The sequence below is a fragment of the Alligator mississippiensis genome, chromosome 9 (assembly GCF_030867095.1).
Source record: "Alligator mississippiensis isolate rAllMis1 chromosome 9, rAllMis1, whole genome shotgun sequence".
In the NCBI taxonomy this organism is placed as follows: domain Eukaryota; kingdom Metazoa; phylum Chordata; order Crocodylia; family Alligatoridae; genus Alligator; species Alligator mississippiensis.
The window spans coordinates 17,344,069-17,364,077 of NC_081832.1; the positions used below are offsets into that span (position 1 = coordinate 17,344,069).

Sequence of the window (20,009 nt, forward strand, 5' to 3'; positions counted from 1 at the left end):
TCTCCCAGAGTTCAGCAGCCACCAAGTGCCTGCATTCATACAGCCCCCCTGACCACAAACTGCTCTTGTACTTGGGCTCCTCCTCTCATCTGTCTTCATGTTTCTTCCAGAATTGGGAACAGCAGGGGGAGGCAACTGGATTAGCAAGGGATTAGGTGTCATATGGCAGAATACTCAGAGGGGCATGATGGTGGGGAAGAGAAGACTTCCAGCCAGAGGGAGCCTGGCCTCAGAGCAGTGTTTAAATAAAGACAATTATTTTTTAAAAGGACACGACAAGCCCATTGTTATTAAGCCATAAAACAAACTGGTGTATTTTAAATGAGACAACAATACAGGAGGTTACAGAGTTGAGAAGTGGGACACCCCAGAGCCAGTTGATCCCTCAGTCTTTAAAAATATGACCCAGAAAACAGATATCTTTGATAGCCAAACACATGCTCCCCTTCCATGGGCCTTCACCTCACACCCCTGCCAGCATGGGGGAGGTGCAAGTGTAAGCTTTCCTTACCCATTAGGAGTGAGCTGATAACAGGGCTTATGACAGTTAGATTAACTAGCTGGATGTGTACAGTCCATTTTGCCTGCAAGGAATCAAGCAAAAGAAACCCAACCCTCCCACAACTTGTCAGTCCCCCCTACCCCTGGAAGACAGCATGGCGGGACCAGACACCCATTTAATTGGTTGACCCATGATGTCATCTTCAAGGAAACTTGATTACAGCCAAAATGTTGCCATTAGGCTCCATTCTGAGGCCTTCTATCGCTTCTTCTTAGTTTCCTTCTTGGGTTTCTTGCTCATTTGCTGAGCAGCCACCTTTGGCTTCTTCACCACCTCAGAGCTTTTAGGCTCAAAACCGTCGGAGTCCTACAACGATCAATGAAGAAACAAGCAGTCAGCACTGTTCTACCCATTTGTCTCACATTTCACATCTCAAACAACCCTGGGATCAGGGGGCGGGGGGGACGGACAGACGACGACGACAACAACATGGACAGCTAAGTCACAAGGAACCAACAATTAGCCTAAGGCCTTGCCTACATGCAGGTCTATACCCATTTAATTCAAATCAGCTGAAAAGTCAATTTAGGGAAATTGGTAAAACCTCTATGTTAACATACTTATGCTGGCTAGAAACAGTTTCTCTGGGTTTATGCTTGGGCCTGTCCATTTCCTGATGCACACTGAACTGAAGCTAGTCAGGTTTCATTTGATTTTAGAAACTTCATGTTTAGTTAAACTGTGGAAATTCTATGTGTAGACATGTTTTGTTATCGCTTAACTCACTTTCTCAATCAGGGTGATGCAGCAGCCTGGGGTGTCTTGAGATCCTTTCAAGAGTGCTGTGGGGCACCACACAATGTTGGCACTGTTCAGTATGCAAACATGATTCAAAAGATAAACCCAGAGATTTCAAATAGGAATTCATACTGTTAAAAACAGTGGGACCTATTGCACCCCGAGTTCTTTGTGAGAGAAGAACTGCTCTATTATTTTGCTGAAGTAAAAAACACCAAAAAACAAAAACCCCCACACAAGTGAAAATAAAGAGCTCATATTTTTCTGAGGGATGCCTTGAGTCTGCAAGGTTGAGAACCACTAGTCTAACCTGGAGGACTTTAGAGAGGACTCCAAACTGGAAAAATAAAAGATGTAAAGGAGAGAAGGAAAAAGAACAGGACAAATAAGAAAATTTCAAGTGGGAAGAACAAAATCAGAACTGGCCAATCAGCTGCTTGCAGAAGAGAGGTTTTGCAACATGAATAGCGGCATCATACATAAGACAACAAATGTCCCCCAAATACAGCAGCAGGAATGTAAAGTTCAGAACTTCTAATGAAACCACTGATTTAGGAGAAGAACAAAGCTCTCTGTACCTAGACCAAGAAGTACAGCTTACATATCCTAGTGTTTCTCTGCAGGAGAGATGATAGAGATCATTTCTGCCATGGGAAATAAACTCTAGCCATCTTATCAAAACACAAGGGAGCAGAGCCAGTCTCATTTGAGGAAGGAGACATGCAGATTGTTTCATTTGTTTAAATGAGGCTGGAAGTAAGTATCCCCAAGCACGGAGGTTTCTATAAATCACCATGTGCCAGCTGCGAAAGGACACAAAAAATGGCAGAGAAAGATGTGATAGCGTCCAGCTTTCCAGGAAACGTAGCAGACAATGCAAGGGAAGGGGAGTGAATGACAACATCCTCTTAATCAATGAGCTCAGTTCAAATGTGTAAGTTCCTAGGCTATTACAATTCACATCTGTGTGGCTTTCCAAGGAAGGCAACTTGGCTGGCTTCCCAAATGATGGAATCTGTGTCTGGGGAGCTGGCAGACAGTGCTGCAATTCTCTGAAGAAATGCAGCAATATGCCATTATTACGCAGGGACACAGAGCTTGTTGCTGCCATAAGATGATCGCTGCTGCCTTCTAATGTTCAAACCAAGGTAGTCTTCCAGACTTGAAGCCTCTGTAAATCAGAGAGGCTGCTCTAAATTCTACAGACTCGGGAAGGGAGTGTTGCTCCTGTGTCTAAGAGGCGTCCACTCTTGTTTATTATCTTGTAATGTAACCATGTGGGATTTGTCTGCAGCTTCTATGAATGGGCTGAGGACGTGTGTGGAAAACATCAGCTGAGCATGAGCACACCAAGAAAAGGCCTCAAACAGCAACGCTTCTTTGAGCCCTACAGCTCAAGTACAGTGTCTGGCTTTCAGATTCCTGTTCTAAGGCTAACGCACCATCACTGTAGCTAGTTTCTAAGGATCCAGCTATTAAACTCCTCCCTGCCCCAGTATAACAATGTTGAGACACCCTAAGATTTCTCATGCTACACCTCCCTACACAACCATACACTTGCCCACGTTACAGGCATCTTCTTTCCTATGTACAAGCTAGATGATTATATTCAATGTGTTACTGAAATTTTTCAGGTTTCACACATGCTAGGTCCATTTAACACTATGCTACAGAACCCCCTAATGCTTTCAAAACAAGGAACACATTTTTGGATCTCATCTGTTGCCAGCAGTAAAGATGATCAAACTTTCCATGGAAAGTTGTTACTAGAAATCCCAGCCAGAACCCTACACATCAAGACAAAGGAATATGAAAAATCACCCTATTCTGAAAAGAAGCAGGCCTATTAATACTGGCATTACCAAATCCACTGAGTTCTGTTCACCAGAACAGCCAAGTGGACTTTGATCATAACACTTCAACACCATCTCACACTTGCTGTGTCCTAGCTCCTAGTTTACATTATAATCCCTTCTCCTACTGATGGAAGTCAAGTGTCCTACATGTCTACAAGGACAGGACTGAAAGCTACATCTCTGCCAGCAAACACTAGGAAATGCAGTGAAAGCTTATAAACAAACTACAGTGGTTCCTGGCTGCAGAGGCAGAATTTGCAAAGGTTCTCTCCTCGCTGGCTTCTTGACCAAGGAATAACAGACCAGGCCAACAGCAATGTGGCAAGGCAAGTTTGAGACTGATGCCAGCCCTTTGCTCTGTGTGTTGGGCAGGAGTGGAGAGCAATGTAGACAAAAGCATTTAGTTTCTTTTCTCACAAGCAACTCTCCAGCCCTGGGAAGTTCAGGGGCTGCTCCCAACATGTCCTGGTTCCCAGTGATGCAAGGCTGATAGGAGAAAAGGAGGGAAAAGCAAAGGAATCTTTGCAAGAAAGAGAGGAAAAGTAATGAACGACAGCAATAGTGATCGATACAAGATTCAGACCCTCCCCCCACCACATCCCCAGTAGCAATGAAGGGAGCTACTTACTGTTTTATGAGACTTTGAGACTGGGAGGATTATGGCTAATACACAGATAAGCTGGAAAATGGCTCCAAAAAAAAGTCCATAGCGCAGCACATTCTCCATGAAGGTGGGCTCAGGGATCTCAGGGGGTGAAAAGTCCAGCTCAGCAGCCATGACAGAAGCGTCTTCCTTCTCCTCTCACACACTTAAAAAGTCTACTGAAACAAAGAGGAGGTGATTTATTCTAAGCCAGATTCTCAAGCACACAATAAGTTCTACTGTGCAACATGAAAAGAAAATACTAACAAATGACTTATGTTGGTGCTTCTAAGGTGTCTTTAACCTGTAGAGACAAAAATGAGGGTACTGGAACTCATATACTGGGTCCCATCAACTTAAGTGACTTATATTCTGGAATAGCCTTCAACAGACCAGCAGGGATCTGGGTTTCCCGTTTCCCACAGAAAAAAGAATAGCATAGATTTCACCCTTCACTGGAGGAAACCATGGATTTCTCATTTTACCAGAGAAACCCATGGGTTTTTCAGTTTTGCAAAGTGCTCTCTGTAGACTGGCAGAGTTCCATCCTGCAAGGGGCTGGGAGGGAGGAGGAGGTGGTCAGGCAGGGGGTGCCAAGCTCCCCAGGCAGCCTGGTGAGCAGTTCCTCCAGGTACGTTGACAGGGGAGGGGGAAGAGACTGAGGCTCCATAGAGAGGGAGGGAGTTGGGCAGGGCTGGGGCTGCTGCCCAGCTAGGCAGTGAGTGGGGCTTAGGGCTGCAAAGAGTGGCTGCAGGCAGGGGCCGTGGGTGGCTCATCTTGGGGGTGGATCCAGCTCCCTGCTGCTGCGAGCACTCCCAGGTGGCAGGGAGGACTTGTGCTCCCAGATCTGTGCACAGGGTAGGGGTGGGGGCAGGCTACCCACTGAGGCCTCGGGCTCCTGCCCTGCTGCCCTCCCCTCGGGCCTCTGCAGCCTGGTTGGTGCAACCTGGTACTGCAGGGCACAGTGGGGCTGTGCAGGAAAGCTGCTTGCTGCTGCAAGCTCTGCGCTGCCCTGCTGATGAATCCCCTGCCTGTGCGGCAGCAGCGGTGGTGTGGGGTTGTGCCCTTCACAGCTGCTGCACATGCAGGAGACAGGTCGCTCCTGCCCCCTGGGAGTGGGTGCAGCAGTAGGTAGCATCCCCAACCACCTGAACCTACAGCAGGCAGACTGAGGTGGAGGGGAGCCAGGCTCTGCTCTGCTGCAGCAGCCACCACCTCTGCCAGGGGCTGTAGACTCAGGTCCCTGGCCCCATAGACCTGGCAGCTGGGGCCCCCTCCAGCGGAGCTGGGAGGGTAGGCTGGGGAGAGTGAGAGGCACCAGCAGGGCCGGGGAGGGCTGTGGGGGGAATGAGGGGCCTTTCATTTTAATCACAAATTTTGGGGGTTTTAATCAGAGAATTTGCAATTTATCAGGGAAAACCAGGATTCCTGCTCACCAGCCTGCTTAGAATAATGGTTCTCAACCTTTGTAGGCACAGGCACCCTTCAGAAAATGCCAGCTCTTACTTTTCACTCTCTTTTTAACTACAGAAAAAGAACAGAACAATTCTTCAGAGCACTTCGACAGATAAGGCCTGATTCACCACAGTACTTAACATGAAAGCACATCTACTGGAGTCAGGGACCATTTGCTTGCTTAAAGTTGAACCTGGCTAAAGCAGGACCTTAGTGACTTCTCCTGAATCAGGCAGGAAATCTGTGGCAGAACTGAGAATTGATCTCCTGGGCTCCCAAGCCCTCAAGATGATACTCCCTTTCCTCCTTATTCTGAAGCCTTAATGGAGCAGCCTATTCATTTTGTGAATGACTCCAATCCACTTATATAATAATGGATAAGTCTCTTGCCAGATCTGCTGGAGAGCTTGAGAAGCTGTGCCAACCACAGCAGTCACAGGAGTGAAGCTTACGTGGTTTGAGATACTATCAGTGCTTCGAGATGCACGTATTGCTTTACTCCCACTTTCCCCGACATGCATTTGATAGTTGATTTTTAACAATGAAAACATCCCAGTATATTTACATACAACATTAAAAAGACAAGGTCAACTTAAAGGTTAGACAAGCCCAGTACTAGTTGTATTTATTAATGCATGTTTTTTTCTTCTTCCCCATGTCATTGCAATTTGTTTGCAAGGATTTTGCTGTGCATATATTTCAATTAGGCAGTTATAATCTGGCACTCGGAAATTATCCCCAAAGCAATCACTGCATCTGTCAGACTAGGAGTGACATAAAGATATGCTTATAAAATCTGCCAGTGGCATCAAGCTGGGACAGGCTGGTGAACAGGATCAGAATTTAAAATGTACAGAAATCTGAAGAAATTATCCAAATCAGCGAGGTGAAATTCACTGAATATATGGGCAAAGTGCTATATTAAGGAAGGAAAAATCAAATGCACAAATATCAAACAGGGAAAAACTGGGTAGACAACTGTATGGCAGAAGAGGACTCAGGAATTACAGCAATGTGAATCAGCAATGTGATGCTGCTGCATGAAAGGCAAACATCACTTGGGGATTTATTAACAAGAGTGTCATGTGCCAAACAAGGGAAGTAATTATTCCACTGCATTCAGTATGGTAGATACCTCAGTTAGAATCCTATGTCCTGTTTTAGGTTCTTAAGGAAAGCTGTAGACAGACAAATTGGAGAGTTCAGAGGAAAGCAATAAATATGACAACAGGTCAAGAATGCCACGCCTGAGAAAGGGCTGAAAGAAGTGGGTTTGTTTAGCTTAGAGAAGAGAGTGGTAACTGGTAAGGCCATAACAACTCTCATGAATACATGGATATTTAATAAAAAAAGGGTAGCAATCAATCATTTGCTATGTACAGCCAGATTAGGACAAGAACTAAATCAGCAACCAAAGGACTGAGATTAGACAGTGGGAAAAGCTTCCAAACCTTTAGCATAGTTATGCACTTGAAGGGGTTACCCAATGGAAACCCTACTATAGGTGTTTTTTAAGAACAGCCACACCAAAATAAGCACAGCCAACCACATGTCGAAATCCATCTAGATACCTGACTGCCATGGAGCAAGGAGACTAACTAGCTTACCTCTTGAGGTACTGTGCAGCCCTACTGTTCTCTGAAAGAAGAAAATGGTTTTCCCAACTAATACTTGAAATTCAAGGGGCTAATCCTGTAACTGGCTCTGTCCATAATGCAAGAGTCAGTGGAGGCCTGAGTGTCCACACAAGGGTCCCTGCATATCCAAATGCAGGGCTGGGCCCCAGGTGATGTCAAAGCAACATCTTCCCTAGCTGAAGCTGCAGGAAGTTCAAGCTTCAGTAACTTATCTGATGTTGTTTAAAAAAAAAAAAATCTCTATTTGGATTTTTGTAAGACCCATGTTCCTTGCTGCCCCCTGTCCCCCAAGCCAAACAGTGGAAAGGAGTTTGCTCACTTTTTCACCTCACATGCTTCTGCTGACTCCCTGCTTGCATGCCAGCCTACCAAGAATAAATGGACAAAAATAAACTAAAAAGGGAACTGATACATACACTAAGAATAAATAGCCCCTGACCTTCCCATATGGAGATCTCCCATCCTTCCCCTCTTGCTCAATTCATCTTAGAGGAGTTTTCTAAAAGTTTCCCACGAGCACAAGCAATGTCAAGTGCCCTAGAGCAGGCAACACACCACTTGTCACCACCACTTTAAACACTGTGCCAGGAGACCCTAAACCAGCAACAGGAGCCAGCAAGCAGCCTGGAGCAAGGACCAATGAACTCTACCTTAATATAGTTTGCATCAGTTTTGCATACCACTGTCAATTACACAGGCATGAGGCCTACTTGGCTGTGCCGAGGTATGGGGAGTCTAGGCCCACCAGGAAAACTTTGGCTCCCTTGGCTGAGGGGGCTTACTTGGAAACAGAACTACTTGTTCTAGGGGACAAAGGTGAAAACAGAGACAGGAGCACAGGGGTCAGAGTTTAATAATGAGAGGTCCAAAGGGGGGAGAAACTGAACAGAGCCCACCAGCCAACACCCACAGGCCTCCAAGCAAGTTCATGGTACCAGGTGACACCACCCAGCACCTAGAGATGTGAGTGGATGAGGGACTAGAAGACATTACCCTACAGTCACCAAGGGTGCCCCCAGCCAAAGCCTCTTTCCTCCTCAGGCAGAGGGGCAGCTTGGCTAGAGCCAGAAATGAAGTCCTGGGACTTGGTGGGACCACGTAAGGGAGAAGGGGAGGGGGAGCAAAGCAGCCAGAGCCCCAGCAGGCGGTTCCTGAGGAGGCGAGGAAGGGGCTCCAGCCCAGCACACTGGAGGGATGCACATGCCAGGGTCTCCCTCTGCTGGTGCCAGAAGCGTCAGTGAAGCAAGCACCAGATCACACAGCAGTCATTAAAATAAGGCCACATAGTTTTATGAACTTTTGCAACATCTCAAGTTTAGATCAAAATTAGGAGAAACAGACATACCTGAATACTAAGCTACAGTTTTACATGCAAGTCATCTGTATAATACAGCTGAGTATTACCCTGAGTGCTGAACAGCCACTGTGGCCAAAAGCCTCCGAGGGGGATGCTGTTTACAATAACCTGGAGGTTCAATATCATCACCCCGCCAGGGCTACTCAACCCTGTCAAACAGCATGTACATTTACAAGGCAGAGTCCCGGCTCGTCTCCCAAACGTCCTTCATTTTACCAAATTAGCTACTTTAAAGTGCATCGGACCACCAGGCACAAGCCAGCGGTTTTTCACAGCCTGGGTGACAAACCCCAGGAGGGAGCGGGATCACCAGCAGGCACCAGCATGGCATAAGGAGCTGGGGCCACACAAGCACGTGTGGTTCCCATTTTCTCAGCCCTGCTGTGGGTTTCCAGAGAGCAATGGCTCCTCGGGTGGTAGCGGCACCAGGCAGGTCACAGGGGGGCTACAGACCGGAGCTGGAAGAAGCCTGAGGAGAGCGGGTGGAAAAGCCGCAGGGGCTCAAGCCCTGACAACGGGGACAGCCCCAAACCCAGCCCGGGGCCGGGTTACTAGTGGGCACGGGACTGGCGGGACTGTCTCGAGGGCAGGAATGGGTGCTGGCTCAGCCCCGGGCTCCCGTGGGAGCCACGAAACAAGCGGGCCCCTCGCGCCTGCACCGTCCCCCGCCGCCGCGCCCAGGGTCGGCTCCCGAGACACAGCGGAGTCCCCCAGGAGCGAGGGCCGGTCTCCAGCACCCGCGCGGCCGGGACCCCCGTGGGGAGGGCCAGGGGTCGCCCCGGAGAAGCTGCACCAGGGGCAGCCGCAGCGCGCGACGGTAGGGGCAGCTCCGGGCCCGCCCTAGCTTCACCCGTTACGGCCCCCGCCTCACCTGCGCGCTCCGCCAGCCCCCGCCGCCCCCGGAAGTGATTCCCGGCCGCAGGAAGCACTTCCGCCTCCGCTGCCGCTTCCCAGCAACTCGCCCCGCCCCCGTTGCTAGGAGCCGGCCCCGCCGCCGTGTCTGTGTGTAGAGGGGCCACGTGCGGCTGGGCCAGCTCCTGAGCAGAGCCAGGGCCTGGGGTGCGGCGTCGTCACCAGTGATCTGGGTTTTCCGTTCGTCACGGAAAAACAGATTTTCTCCTTTTCAAAGAGGAAAATGTAGATTTTCTCTTTTAAAGGAGAAAAGTACAAATCTTTCTCCTGTAAAGGAGAAAAAACATGGGGCATGGCAGGTTTGCCCTTGCGGGCTGGCGGAGCGCAGGGTCGGGGCAGCGGGCGGGGGGCGGTCAGCCAGGGCATGCCCCGTGCCTGGTTGTGTGCACCCAACACATGGCCGCCAGGCAACCTGGAGAGCAGCTGGCACAACTCCCTCCGGGTAAGCCTGGGGCATGGGGGAGACGGAGGCCCCCAGAGGGAGGGAGGGAGTTGGGTAGGGCAGGGGTTGGGGACGCTGCCCAGCCAGGGCAGTGCGTGGGGCCTGGGGCCGGGACAAGTCACAGGACAGCTGCAGGCGGCTTGTCTGGGGGTGGGTGGCTTCCCGCCACTGTGCGCACTCCTGAGGGGGGACGACATGGGGGTGCATGCCCCCCAGATCTGTGGCCGTGGGGTGGATGTGGGCTGGTGGTTGCAGGCTCAGGGCTCCCCGGCCTGCAGCAGCAGGGTTGGCAGCGCAGAGTTGTGCCCCCCACTGCAGCCGTGTGGGCAGGGGCACCTCGCCATGGTGGCTGACCGAGCATCCCCACCCCGCTCTGCCCTGCCAGGCCAGGTCCCACCTGCTGGGCCGCAGAGGGAGGGCAGCAGCGCCAGCCCACGTCTGCCCTTCCCCCGCACAGGCTCTGCTCCCGGCGGTGCCCCCCATGGGGGAGGGGGAGCTGGGCTTCGTGCTCCGCTCTGGCTGCAGCAGCCGCTGCCTCCCGTGGGTGGTAGCTGGGGCTCAGGTGCTGTTGGGAGGGCAAGGGGCTGTGGACCCGGTCCCTGGCCTTACAGCCCTGGCAGCTGGGGTGCCCCCTCTGGAGGAGCTAGTGGGGGCTGTGGGTGGGGAGTGAGGCACAATGGCAGGACTGGGGGGCCATGGGTCAGGAGTGAGGGGCATCCCTGCTGTCATTCTCCCCCACCCCGCCTCCGCATCCGGCCCTGTGCCCCCCCCCTTCACCCCCTCTCCGCCTCCTCCGTCCCCACTGTTGTGGTGGTGCTCCATCCCTGCCGTCATTCTTGACGGGCAATTCGCCCCACGCGCAGCACTGGCTGGATGCACGGGCTGCCAGGAGCCCCCTCCCCCAGGGTGTTATGGACAGACAGACAGACTGACAGATGAACTAAGCCCTGTGTGTGTGTGCGTAGTGATTGGGGCACTGGTAAGCTTTCAGATTGCTTTAAAATTGTAAATATATCAATAAAACATTATGCTCAGCTGATTTTTACGCACGCGCGCGCGCACACACACGCACACACACACGGTCTTCATGAAGTCCTTGTGGACTCTTAAACTTTAATTACTTAAGTGTTGGCTACAAATGTCCAACTTGGGATCCTTAAAATTCTAGTTTATTAGGCGGATTGAAACACTGTAATGAGTTAAATCATAAACCTTGGGGCTGGTCCCCACACACACACACACACACACACACACACACATGCACACACATACAAACACACAGTAGCGAGCTACAGAGTCAGGTATACCTATCCTACAAGTGCTGGAATCTGCCGTCGATGGCTAGTCGAGGCTTCTTTCAGCATGGTGTTATCTTCCAGAAGGGGGTTGCCGGCTGGTCCTTCTAGCTGGACAGGTCTGGTCGAGTTGGAGATCAAGAGGGCACCACTGAGGGTCACTTTTCACTGCCTTTTATCTGTCCTTGGCAGACTTTGGTGACTCCCCAGTTTTCAGGTTTGCCCAATCCAGGGGTCGTTGACCCTCATGGGATTCCCCCCCCCCCCCCTTGGTGGCTACTGGATGGCATCTGTCAGCCCCAGGGGTCATCCGTATGAACGTGCAGGTTTGGGAGTCCATTGATGAATTTAGAATAGGGCTCTGGGAGTGGTCGATCTGGAGATACTCAGCCCAAAAGTTGGTCCCCGGCGTTGATTAACTCAGGCCAGGGCTTCTAGCCCTTGATCAGTGAGGTTTAGAGATTTCCTGGTTGTTACATTGTCTTCTATTGAGTTCTTCCTTGGCTGATCTGCAGCTTCCAGGTGATAATTGCTGTCTGCTACTATGTTACACATTCAATCGTTACACATTCAATCACTGATTCACTCGCTCTTTCAGGGGCCAGCCTGATACGGGGAAGGGCAGTTTGATTCCTGCCCTTGTTAACAATGTTACAATGTATAATTTACTTATGAAACTAAACACATTCAGTTGAAAGTTGAAAGGTGAGGAGTATAAAATATAAGCTACAAATGCCATGGCACACAAATAGAGAAAAATACCAAAATACAAGGGGAGATACAAAATGCGCACACACAAATTTTAAAACACAATTCCTTATCTTAAAGTGAAAGAGAGAGGAAGGAATAAAGGTAGAAAAAGAGAAACATATCCAAAGAGGGGAGAGCAAATGCAGGCAAGAGGAAAAGGGGGCTTTCTGCTACATAAGTTGTAGGTATGATAGAAACAATCTGTAAACAGCATTTAAAAGCAAATTTAGTAAAGTTTTAGGACATCTAGAATACACAATGCTTCAACATAACCACCATCCATCATGATAATGTGCTCAATCCAATCTTCCAGCTCCATGAAAACGTTTCCCAGTTGCTCTTGAGTTACTGCACTAATTGCATTGATGATCCTAGCCCTAAGTTCCACCAAAGAGCATGGTTTTGACAAGTAAACTACACTTTTAACATGCCCCCATAAAAAGAAGTCCAACGGCAACAGGTCAGGTGAACGAGGTGGCCAACCCATTGGTCCATCTCTGCCTATCCACTTCTCTGGGAAAACATCATTTAGGAACTGTCATACATTCAGAGCATAGTGGCACAGAGCTCCATCTTATTTAAGAACAAATTTGTTATTACTTATGAAGTCTAGCATTGTATACTCTAGTTGTCCTAAAACTTTAATAAATTTGCTTTTAAATGCAATTCACAGATTATTTCTATCATACCTACAACCTAAGTTATTAAAGTTTAAAAGTGCACAAGGACTTTATGAAGCTCATGTGTGTGTGTGTGTGAGTGGTGTTTCATTTAAATTGTGGAAAAACATGGCCTTTGGTTTTTAAATCGGAGAATATGTGGGTTTTAATGAGAGAATGTTTGGTTTTTAAACCGAGAAAACCAGGATCCCTGCATATAACACTACACACATTTTTCTCCAGTTAAACTTACTAATACCCTAGGGGGTCAGCATGATACTATTCAGTTCAAGAACAAAGCAAAAACAAATATAACTATTGGAACATGCACTAATTTGCTAGATTATCTGTAACATTAAAAAAAACCCTCAACAAACAAGGCAAAAAATAGTCAAAATATTGTGTCATCAGTCCTGCAGTCATTATAGTTAAATGTATGTCTCTTATTTAGATTCATAAAACAAAATCTAGCCTTTTTGAATGTCTTGACTGTGCTTCCAATGCTTCATTGCCAGTCATTTCTGCACCTGAGTTAATATTACCACACCTGTGTAACGGTTTTTAGCTAGAGTTAAAAGCAGTCTGCAGGGTTGTGAAAAAGAAGAGAGGCATTCAATGAGCCATTTATTTTTTTAGCTTATGTGGTCACCAGTGTGAAGAACTTGAAGGCTACCAGGTAAAATGGTAAAGGGACACAAGTCATCAATGTGTGACATGGTTTGAACTTGTCCACAAGGGCACTTGGTGTCATTGCGAAGGCCCCATTGGTATACATTTGAAGCACCGTGACCCTGTCCAGTTCGAAAACGGTTGAGAAGTGCCCAATAATGGCGTGGCCAGTTAAATCCTGGTTGACTGACTAGAGGGTCAGAGATGATGCAGTGATTGATTGGCGCTTGTGCTGACTATTCTTCATGCGATTGAGTAAAGAAAAGAAAAGTCAAAGGGTTTTGAAAGGGTGGACCATACTGGGAATCTTGAGAGGAGCCCAAATATTGGTGGGTGGAATATGTCCCAGTGCACTGACAGCGAATGATTCTCCTGGAGTCTGGCTAGTAAATTTACTTCAGTATTTGTGCAGCAGAGGTGAGGGGGAGCAATGTTACCAAGTACTGGTAACAATGGGAGTGGAGTGGGCCACAACATGCCTGACATAGGTACGTTGTAGCATGCAGTTGGGTGTCCACTAGCTGTGCGACAAATGAGGAAAGCATCAACGTCCTCATTGCACCGCCTGCAAATAGTTGAACCATTGAAGAAACTAATGATGCTACTACCAGCATACTGAATCAGACAAATTGCCAGATCCGGGTCAAATGTCAACAATGAATCAATCGACTCTCTCGGCACTGCCTGAATAGAAATTTAGCATCCCTCTCAGGCACTTGGTTTTAAAGTGTCTGTGTGGAGCAGGAATCAAATAGTGCCCTTGGTGAATCCAACCACAGGGCTTGTACTTCCTGGGCATCCAGAACAATAAAGGTTATTAAAGTTGAAAAGGTTTTGTGTAAAAGCAGGACCTGAAATCTGTGCTGTGAAGGTGACAGAACCAGGCTTCCAACTTCAAATTTATTCCTATGCACAAAGATGCTCATCTTAAAATGTTACCCCCTCATCTTGTAATGGATGTTGCAGGAATGCCAGGATCTGCTCCCATGGGAACTCACAGATGGACGGGGGCCTGGCAGACTAGTCCATATTATTATTTTTTAAAGGATGTTTGAGCCTGCTTTTTTCTCTGCCATTTTCCTGACTATGTATGTCTGTAGATGAAAGCAAAAGAACCGAAATAAAGTAGAGGGTTCACATCGCCCCACCGGAGACAGATTTTGCTGAATGTAAGTAGGGTTCAGCATACTCCCTGCCACCTCTACCACTTTGGGGTTTCTTTCTTCCTAACTCCTGAATTTTTTCCCTTCTCCCTCTTCTCACAGCTATGCACACACTGCCCTGAGGATGGTGAGATGGGAAGTGATTGCTGCAGTTGGTGACCACTTGACTGGATAAACCTGTCCTCTTTAAGTTCATTATCTCGGCCCCGCTGTTCTGCTCTCTCAATCCCTTATCTCACCAACAGGATATTCAGTTGTCATCTAAACTTATTTCTACTCCTTGCATCAGGGGCCTTAGGCAATTTATGCCATATGTGCCCTGCTTTGCATAGAAGCAACAACCTGTCTCTTTGTTGAATATTATTTTCCTTATTTTTAGAATGCAGGTGGTTACGGAAAACCCTTCTATTCCAGTTCTGCCTTATGTAAACCTATTTGTAATGCCAAAGACACATGGGAGGTCACCTTGAATTTGCTCTGCTTCCTCACATTTAAAAAAAGATCAGAACCTCAATAGTTTTTTTTTATATAGTGCAGTCAGCATGAATGCTCCCATTGAGGTCAGCTGTGGAGTACTAACACCCATGTGTTTCCAGATATCAGGTCCAGAAGTGCTTGTAACGCTTGTGACACCATTGTCTAGTCCACAAACTGCCTAAGGAAACAGTGTTGCACAGTGCTATATCTGGATAAACATTCTCCTTGGGTTTGATGCAGTTGTTATTTAAATCATTAGCACTAATTTAAATCCCTTATGATCAATAGCCAGGCCTTTTAGTTTCACAGGCTTCCTTACCGGTGTGGTTTTTGATCCGTCTCCTTGAAGTACTTTGGCAGCAACAGTTATCAATTGCACTTCTGTCTCTAAAGACATTTCCTATAATTCCTTGTCCAGGTTCAGGCCCTACCTGCTAAATACAAGTAGGTGCCTTGGTACAAGTGACCTGCAAAACTAACAGTGTTTTGTGCTCTGTTTTGCTTCTGGGGGATGTTATAAAGCAGGACTGTCCAACTGGCAGTCCACGAGGAGTTAGTCTGTATTCCCTAGACTGCCACTTGGCCCCCACACTCCTTATCATTGGCAGCAGTGGCAGCTGGGGTATCTGGGCATTACCTCTGGCTTCTGCTTCCTTTGCCTGCCTGAATGACAGTGTAGTGGTTGGGTGGAGGGAGGGCACTTGTTTGCTGGTACACATAGTATAGCAGTGAGGAGGGAGCCTGCACACATGTATAGTGTAGCAGGGAAGAGGGCTGCCCATGTGTGCAGTGCAGGGAGGGGTGGGAGTGTAGTGCACAAACAGCAGCTGCAGCCCGGGGGGCCTGTGACTTACATTATTGTGGCCTACTTGGGTGCGAGGCCCCTGCCAGTGCTGCCTATGTAGGGTGCGGCCCCAGCCACTTAGAAGTTACACAGCCCTGTTATAAAAAATGTAAAACCTTTTCTTTTCCTCATTTTTTTAACCTTAAAAGTAAAAGTAACATCAACTCCTGATTTGCCTGGAGTTGAATATGATAGGTGCTAGCATAAGTGACACAAAGGAGGTTTTAGACAGCTGGAATAAAAATCACCCTTCCTCTCATTTAACAAACACTCATTTTCTTTGGGTCACACAGGGCCATATAGTAGGAACAGAAACCATAGGTTCTGATTTCAAGAGTAAAATTTCCCCAAAATGCCTATGAAACTTTCTCTAATTCCTCTTTTCAAAATATTAGGTACTTAGGAGCCTAAAGTCAATCAGCTCCTCTGTCACAAGATAAGTGACCAGACACAAGACATGGGCTCTTAAAGTTACTTCCGTACATTTGAAAAACTGCCACCTTTTAAAAAAACGAATCTTTTTAAATTGAAATGAGAACAGGGTCAAAGACAATTCCTTTGTTAGCTGAGAGTCAGCAATTGCCACAACTGACACTAAGATGCTTCTAGAGGGAGCTTTCTGAGCACGGAAACTCGCATGCTTTACTATACAGATCTTCCTTCATTCCCATTCAGGCATTTTGTTTCTGCAGAAATATTAAGATAGGAACTGCTGGTTCTCAGAGGGCTCGCCCTTTTTCTCCTTAACACAGCCATTGAGCACTTCAGTAATGCCCTCACTTACTCCATAAGAGGACCCCAGGTATCAAATAGAGGGCGGTGTGGTTGGCTAGCAATAGGAGCAACTTGCATGATACTTCTCATCAGTGATCACTACTGGCAACCCAAAGTCTTGGGAGATTTGAGAGGATTTCATAGTCATCACAGACGCAGCAAATAGAAATGGAAATTCCATTACAAATGGCAAGACTCAGACACTGAGCCTTTCTTTGAGTTCCACTCATCAGTCACCTTTTTTTTTGATCTTTTGAAATTCTTCTCCTATAATGGACACTACCATGTTTTCTCTGCAAAAATTTGCAAGAAGATCAATTTAATGCCATATTATTTTACACATTTGATCATCATAGGAGTCTTTTGATCCTTTGCCTTCTTGCTGTTTTTGGAGGGTGTGTTTTGATTGCCTAAAAGTAAAAACATTAATTTTCCAGGCCTTATATGACATTCCTCCCTCTCTGCGCACAAACTCTTTTTTACTTTTCCTATTTCAGCAGTAAATTTCACTTCAATAGTATCTGAAGTTCTCAAAGCATTTTCCAGAGAGGTGCACCTATATGTTTTAAGCAGAGGGGCACAAAAGAAATCTGAACCAACATTTTTAAAGTAGTCCTTTGCTTTGGGAAAGGAGAGGGCCTGAGGATTCCCAAGGCATCTGGGATCAAAGTACCCACATACCCCATTGGCTTTCAGTGCAAGTACAAAACCTCTGCAGCATGACACTTAAAATCCAAGCAACACAGACACAAACACTGGTTTGAGAATGGGGGCAAGGTCACAGCATGAGTCAGTGGCAGGGCTGGGATAGAATCCAGATCTGGCACAGCCACACAATGTGTCATCTCTTTGGAATATAAGCTTTCAAAACAGCAGTGGGAATGAAGAGTTTAGGATGATTCCTTAATCATCTGAGAATCCCTGCTGGGACCTGAGTTTTCTCTTTTCACAGGGAGAGATGAATATATGGTGAATCATTTTGAAAGGCTGATGTGTAGAATGATTTTGTTGCCCTTGAGCCTAAAACTAATTGTAAAGTAGTGACACCTGCTGGCCAGTGCTGTTGGCACTTTACCCATGTACGGGTGAACTATTTCTACGGCTCCATCAGAAAATAAATAGAGCCAGACAGATAAAAATCTATATAAATGGCATCTCGCCCACATCAGGCCTCCTGACACACATGCATAATGGAAGCTGGCGTCTTTGGTTCTATTGTCATCTAAGTGATATTTTAATGTTTGAAGATTAGGTAGGCTTTTTAAACAGGCTTTTAATGCACAAGACCGTTCTCCTCTCTAATAGCACTAGCTTTTATGTTTGCATGCTACAGGTTTATTTAATCTGTTTTTAACCCATTTTATCCATTGTTGCAGAATCATGTTCATACATGCAAACTGTATGGCTAAGAACCGGTTAGCAACCATAAGGACCCTTTGCAAAAGAGATTGTTTTGTTAAATGTTTGTAGTTAGCTTGCTATCACAACTCAGTTTCCTTGCTTCTCTCTGGGAAGTGTATGAGGATTCTAAGCATCAAGTTTGGAGAAAGCAAAAATTCACATTGTTAAATCTCAGCCCTTTGTACCCCAAAGAAAAGAGGTCACGTCCTAGGTCTTCTACAGGAGCTAGTTAGAAAACACAACCTCCTCCTTGTCATGCGTGATGGGTTACCCAGCACCTTTGTAAAAGTGTTCCTTAATGCCCTGGTTTCTCATTCTGTTTCTGTTCGCTTGCTAATTGCTACCCTCCTCCCCCAGAAATGGCTGTATTTTGGCATTGCTCTGTTCAAATGGCTTGGGATAGAAGGTCCTAAATAAATACTAATGAATTAGTGATGGAATTAAATGACTGATCATTAACTACTACTTATCATGTACAGTAGCTTTCCTGTACATACTCACCTGTAAGATGGGAAATTTATGCTAAAAATACCTCTCCCACGCAGCTTAGTCAGTGCTGTTTAGTTTAGCAGACCATTTGTGATAACATAATTACCGTAGCTTTTTCACACCAAGGAAAGGAAAACAGTTCCTGGTTAGGAAAGTCTTCAGGGTAAACCAGGAAACAGAGAAGCCAGGAGCCAGTAGCCAAGTAGAAAAGCTTTGGGAGTCTGGAGAAAGGAGTAGAGCAGCTGGAAGGGGAAGTGAGAACCAGGGAAATGAGTCTAATCATCACCAAGTTAGGGGTTATTTAATATGCAGGTCTGCTTGCTGGAGGGTATACATGGCTATCTGTGGTATGTGAGGGGAAGCAGCAGCTGTTTTTCAAAATGTGGCATGAGGCTGGGGATGGCAAGGCTAAGAGGAAATCAATAGCTGGGGAATTGCAGTAGGATTCTAGGACTCTGCCCTTTGTCAGTGATGGACGAGAAATGGAAGGTGATACCAGCAAGTGCCTGCCTCACGCTAAGATCCACGGTCACAGCAGGTTCGAGCAAATGCAACTCCACAATTTCAACGGGCCTTCAGCTTCTTCACCAGCATGAGCTGGGATCATGACACTGAGTTCCATGTACCTACACTGACTTACACTCATGAGTAGTCTGCAAGGAGCCCATGAGCTAGCACAGTGGTTTTAAACCTTTAGTAACAAATGTACCCTTTCTGTCTCAAAGTTTCAGTTCATGTACCCTTTATATTTTTTCCTGTTTTTAAGGGGGTGGGGGGGGGGGGTAGATTGAGGCCCTTGTGGTGAGGGTGGGAGTGGGGTGGTGCAGGCACTGCACAGCTGGGCCAGGGTGCAGGATGGAGCTGAGTGGCTTGTCTGGGGGTGTGGAAAGGGGGGGTGGCTCCCACCCCCGCGTGTACCCTGGAAGGGCATGGGGGCTGTGTGTCCCCGGATCTGCATGTGGGGTGTGGGTGGGCTGCAGTCAGCACTGGGCTCTTTCTGACAGGGGGCTGGACCAGGCTGTGCTCAGAACAGGCAGTGGCGGCACTGGGGGGGTGGTTGGGGGGCCGTGGTGAATTCTGGAGTGGCTGCAGCTCCCACCTGTAGCCCTGTTCCCGTAGCCCTCACAGTGAGGGAGGGAGTGGGGCTGAGGCAGGCGCTGCACAGGCGGGGCAGAGTGCGGGATGGAGCCATGGCCTGTCTGGGGGACGCGGGGTGCAGCACCCGCTGCTGCATGTACCCCAGGAGGGCACAGAGGGCACGTACCCCCAGATCTGCACAGGGGCAGGCTGGGGTCGGGGCTGTGTTGGGTTCCTCCTGGAAGGGACTGAACCGGGCTGCGCTCGGGGCAGGCAGTGATAGCATTGGGAGGGGGCTACAGGAGGGACTGCAGCCACTCCAGAATTCACTGTAGCCCCCCCAACACTGCCTCCTGGCGCAGCCTGGCCCAACACCCCCGCTGGGAATAACCCAGTGTTGCTCCAGCCCCAGCCTGCAGCAGTCTGCAGCCTGTCCCGCCCTGCATACACATCGAGGGGCATGACCTCCTGGGGTGCATGCAGTGGTGGGAGGTACCACCCTCTGGATGAGCTGCTCCTGGCTCCATGCCATGCTCCACCCTGGCTGGGCAGCACCTGCCCTTGCTCCAGCCCCAGCCCCACTCCTTCCCTCACCCCGGGGGTCTACAGAAGCAGGGCTGGGGGGGTGGGGCTGCAGCCACTCCAGAATTCACCATACAGAATTTACCCCCAAACCTCCCTCCCAGCCCTGCCACCACCCACCTCAAGTGCAGCCTGGCCCAGCCCCTGCCAGGAAGAGCACAGTGCTGCCCAGGCCCGTTACCCCCACCAGGAGGAGCCCAACATAGCCTCCGGCCCCAGCCCCACGC

The 20,009-nt window shown here is 48.1% G+C and overlaps 1 protein-coding gene and 1 long non-coding RNA gene across 3 annotated transcripts; one reads left to right on the forward strand and one right to left on the reverse strand.

The window, feature by feature from the left end:
- Positions 1–284: 284 nt before the first annotated feature.
- Positions 285–9,188, reverse strand: MANBAL (mannosidase beta like). Of its 2 annotated transcripts, none has more exons than XM_014609544.2 (3): positions 9,120–9,188; positions 3,785–3,975; positions 285–868 (listed from the first exon to the last, which is right to left on the reverse strand). In XM_014609544.2, exons 2-3 carry the CDS (start codon positions 3,932–3,934, stop codon positions 761–763), a joined length of 258 nt encoding a protein of 85 aa, XP_014465030.1. In that variant the 5' UTR covers positions 3,935–3,975; positions 9,120–9,188; the 3' UTR covers positions 285–760. The 2 variants fall into 2 exon arrangements, with proteins under 2 accessions (XP_014465030.1, XP_014465035.1); XM_014609549.3 differs by having other exon boundaries at positions 3,785–3,978; positions 9,120–9,174.
- Positions 9,181–18,067, forward strand: LOC109282477 (uncharacterized). Its single transcript, XR_002089475.2, has 3 exons — positions 9,181–9,602; positions 14,076–14,144; positions 14,241–18,067. It is a non-coding gene; the product is annotated as an uncharacterized LOC109282477 (long non-coding RNA).
- The last annotated feature ends 1,942 nt before the right edge of the window (positions 18,068–20,009 follow it).

What these genes read in the sequence shown, in the direction of transcription:
- MANBAL (XM_014609544.2), bottom strand. Translation starts at nt 3,934, where the DNA reads ATGGCTGCTGAGCTGGACTTTTCACCCCCTGAGATCCCTGAGCCCACC. An exon ending in TCTCAAAGTCTCATAAAACA is followed by an intron (nt 869 to 3,784) that starts GTAAGTAGCTCC and finishes TGATCGTTGTAG; the next exon opens with GACTCCGACGGTTTTGAGCC.